The sequence below is a fragment of the Ammodytes marinus genome (genome assembly GCF_949987685.1).
Source record: "Ammodytes marinus genome assembly, contig: scaffold_312, whole genome shotgun sequence".
In the NCBI taxonomy this organism is placed as follows: domain Eukaryota; kingdom Metazoa; phylum Chordata; class Actinopteri; order Uranoscopiformes; family Ammodytidae; genus Ammodytes; species Ammodytes marinus.
The window spans coordinates 37,501-40,378 of NW_027648302.1; the positions used below are offsets into that span (position 1 = coordinate 37,501).

The window sequence follows — 2,878 nt, forward strand, 5'->3', positions numbered from 1 at the left end:
AACTATATAAAAATAGCATTCTTTGCACTGATGGTCTCGTTTGCTGTTACATGTAATTTATGATCATCAGAGGAAACATTTGATTGTTTCAGAAATATTTAAAAGTTCCTCGCAGCTAGTTTAAAGCCAGACTAAACACACACACACACACACACACACACACACACACACCCCCCCACACACACACACACACACACTAACCCTCCCACCCCGACACACACACACACACACACACACACACACACACACACTAACCCTCCCACCCCGACACACACACACACACACACACACACACACACACACACACAAACCCCCCCCCCCCCCACACACAGACACAGACACACACAGACACACCCCCTCCCCCACACACACACACACACACACTCGTACTTCTCCAGTGGCAGCACGTGTGGTCCAGAGATGGAGTATCTGTAGATGAAGGTCAGAAACTTCTGGAAGACCGTGAAGAAAGGCCAGTGGGACAGAACACAGATGCTTTTCTTCACCTGAAAAAATAAAAATAATAAAAAATTAAAATAAACGTTTTATTCGTAGGCGCATTTTCTGGACACCTTACAAGACATTGATAAAAGCACAATAAGTTCAAAAATTACAATGAAGGTTACCAGTTAAAAACAGTTCAAATAGGTAAGTTAAGTTAAGTTAAGTTATCTTTATTTGTCAGTTGTACACGAGGCACATTGAAATTTGTCTTTTCGCATATCCCCTCTCAAGTTACCACACTTCGGAGGGGGTCAGAGCGCAGGGTCAGCCGCAGTACAGCGCCCCTGGAGCAGTTTGGGGTTAAGTGTCTTGCTCAAGGACACAATGGTAGAGATCAGGGCTGTACAGTGCGACAGTTTTGATCGCATTTGCTACTGAAATTGATCACGTGCGATGATGAATACAACTCCAATCGCACTCGTGCTAGTGTTGCCACCCGTCCCGTTTTTCCCAGAATTGTTCTCTTTTTTTCACCAGCTGTGACCCGTTTTTTGGGGAAAATGCCAAAACCTCATTTGATTTCCTTCCTTCGTTCAGTAGTTAAGGCCGTCTCACACGGGCCGAGGAGTTTGTTGCGCCCGCTATTGCATCGGAGAAGCGGGCGGGCAGGGGCGGTCTTAACGATCTCGGGGCCCGTTTCAAGACCCTGTGTGGGGCCCCACACTTTTTTTTTTTTTTTTTTTTTTTTTTTTTTTAATAAATAATGCTTGTGCATGCTGCCCGCGAAAATAAAAAAGATTGTGGAAACCAGTTGGTTCATAGACGGATTATGAGATAATGGGCCCAGACTCTTTGTACCGTTTTAAAGTTAAATGCATCAGAGCAGAGGAACATTTTAATCAAATCTTGAGCTGCAGAAGGAACATTATTTTTCTTAAACAGGCACTCTTTACTCTGCAACTGTGAAAACAGTACAGTAGATTGGTCTGCAGACTCATGTTATATGATGGAGGGGCCCATTGCAACATATACAGGGTGGAAAGCTACTTTTCATGAACAGTATAGAATTTACACATAGCAAGCTTATTCCTGTTTGTGTGTGGGGGGCTTAGCTGTCCCTCATGAAGCCCCTTAGACAGAGCTAATAATGCTTTTGTTTTGCACTTGCTTTTCTATTTGTCACCTAGTTGGGGCCATGATGATTTATTTCCTTATATTTAGGCTATTCCTTGTTGGACCCTGTTATTGACATGAGTGACTGAGCTCTTTGACAATGCAACATTTAAAGTTACTATCAGTATTTCTGGCTTAGGCCCCCCCCCCCCCCCCCCCCCCCCCGAGCCCTTGGGCCCCTGGGCATGGTCGCATGCAATATTATTCTCAAAGTGCACCAGATTGATGAATTTTACTTTAAAAGGTTGCATTTTTTTCTTCCGGGGCCCCCCTACAAGGTCCAGGGTCCCCACCCACCTCAGTCTCCCTATTTAGCCTATACTGTAAAAAGCACTGTAGGTGTGTATGGTTATTATAGGTCATTACACTGGTCAGTCTGAACTGGTAGCCTAATAATGGCCGAGCCCTCCGCCCCAAACATTCAAGTGTCCCTTTTTTTCCTAAATCCAAGGTGGCAACCCTAACTAGTGCGACAGCCTGCCAAATTGCAATTGGCAGGTTAGATTATTTTGTCTAAATTGCAATCAGTGCACCCCTATTAATTTTTCTACAATTATTACTGCACACACTAGGAAATAATATTAATTGAGAATCTCAAATGAGACCAAGATGACATGCTCAAAGGTAATTAGAGCGAAATGCAAGGGTTAAGGTTATGCAAGTTTTCGATCATACTTTGTGTGCTACCAAATTTATTTTTGTGCTACTGATTTTTTTTGCTTGCTAGCACCAGTGCTACCACTTTAAAAAATAAGCGTACAGCCCTGGTAGAGATGGTGGGCACCGTAGACACAATACCAGCCTCTGCTAGTTTTACGACTCACACCCTCCTGTCCGGTGCCGGGGATCGAACCAGCGACCTCATGGTTACTGGTCGGCCACCTTTCCTCTAGGCCATCCTACCACCCCCGAGTTGTTAAATAGGTAAAATTATTTTTAAAGTAGGCCCTAGCTCACTGGATGTTTGTAAATATTTACATATCTTTTTATTATCATTATTTGCTTGTACTTTGTCTGTTTTCTATGCAGAAATACAACAAATGATCTATATTGTTCATCGTTTTCCTGTATAACGAAAGGGTTAAAAGGTGAAAGTGAGCTCAATTTAGATTTAATTTGTTTTCTTTTATTTTTTATTTTTTTGTTTTCTTTTATTTTTTTTGTGAAAACATAATTTTTGTTTATTGTATTTCCATGCTTTTCATTTTGTTTTGTATGTTTGATATGTCTGAAATAAATTGAATCACACACACACACACAC

General features: G+C 42.1%; 1 protein-coding gene across 1 annotated transcript in view; it reads right to left on the bottom strand.

The window, feature by feature from the left end:
• The window catches only part of LOC307270785 (DENN domain-containing protein 4B-like), a gene marked incomplete at both ends in the record, with an annotated part of 28,534 nt that extends 28,028 nt beyond the window's left edge, over window positions 1-506 (bottom strand). Inside the window, one exon of the mRNA XM_080054666.1 lies at window positions 391-506. Coding sequence (XP_079910792.1) covers window positions 391-506 — 116 coding nt within the window. The remainder of the gene's footprint in view (window positions 1-390) is intronic.
• Between the last annotated feature and the right edge of the window lie 2,372 nt (window positions 507-2,878).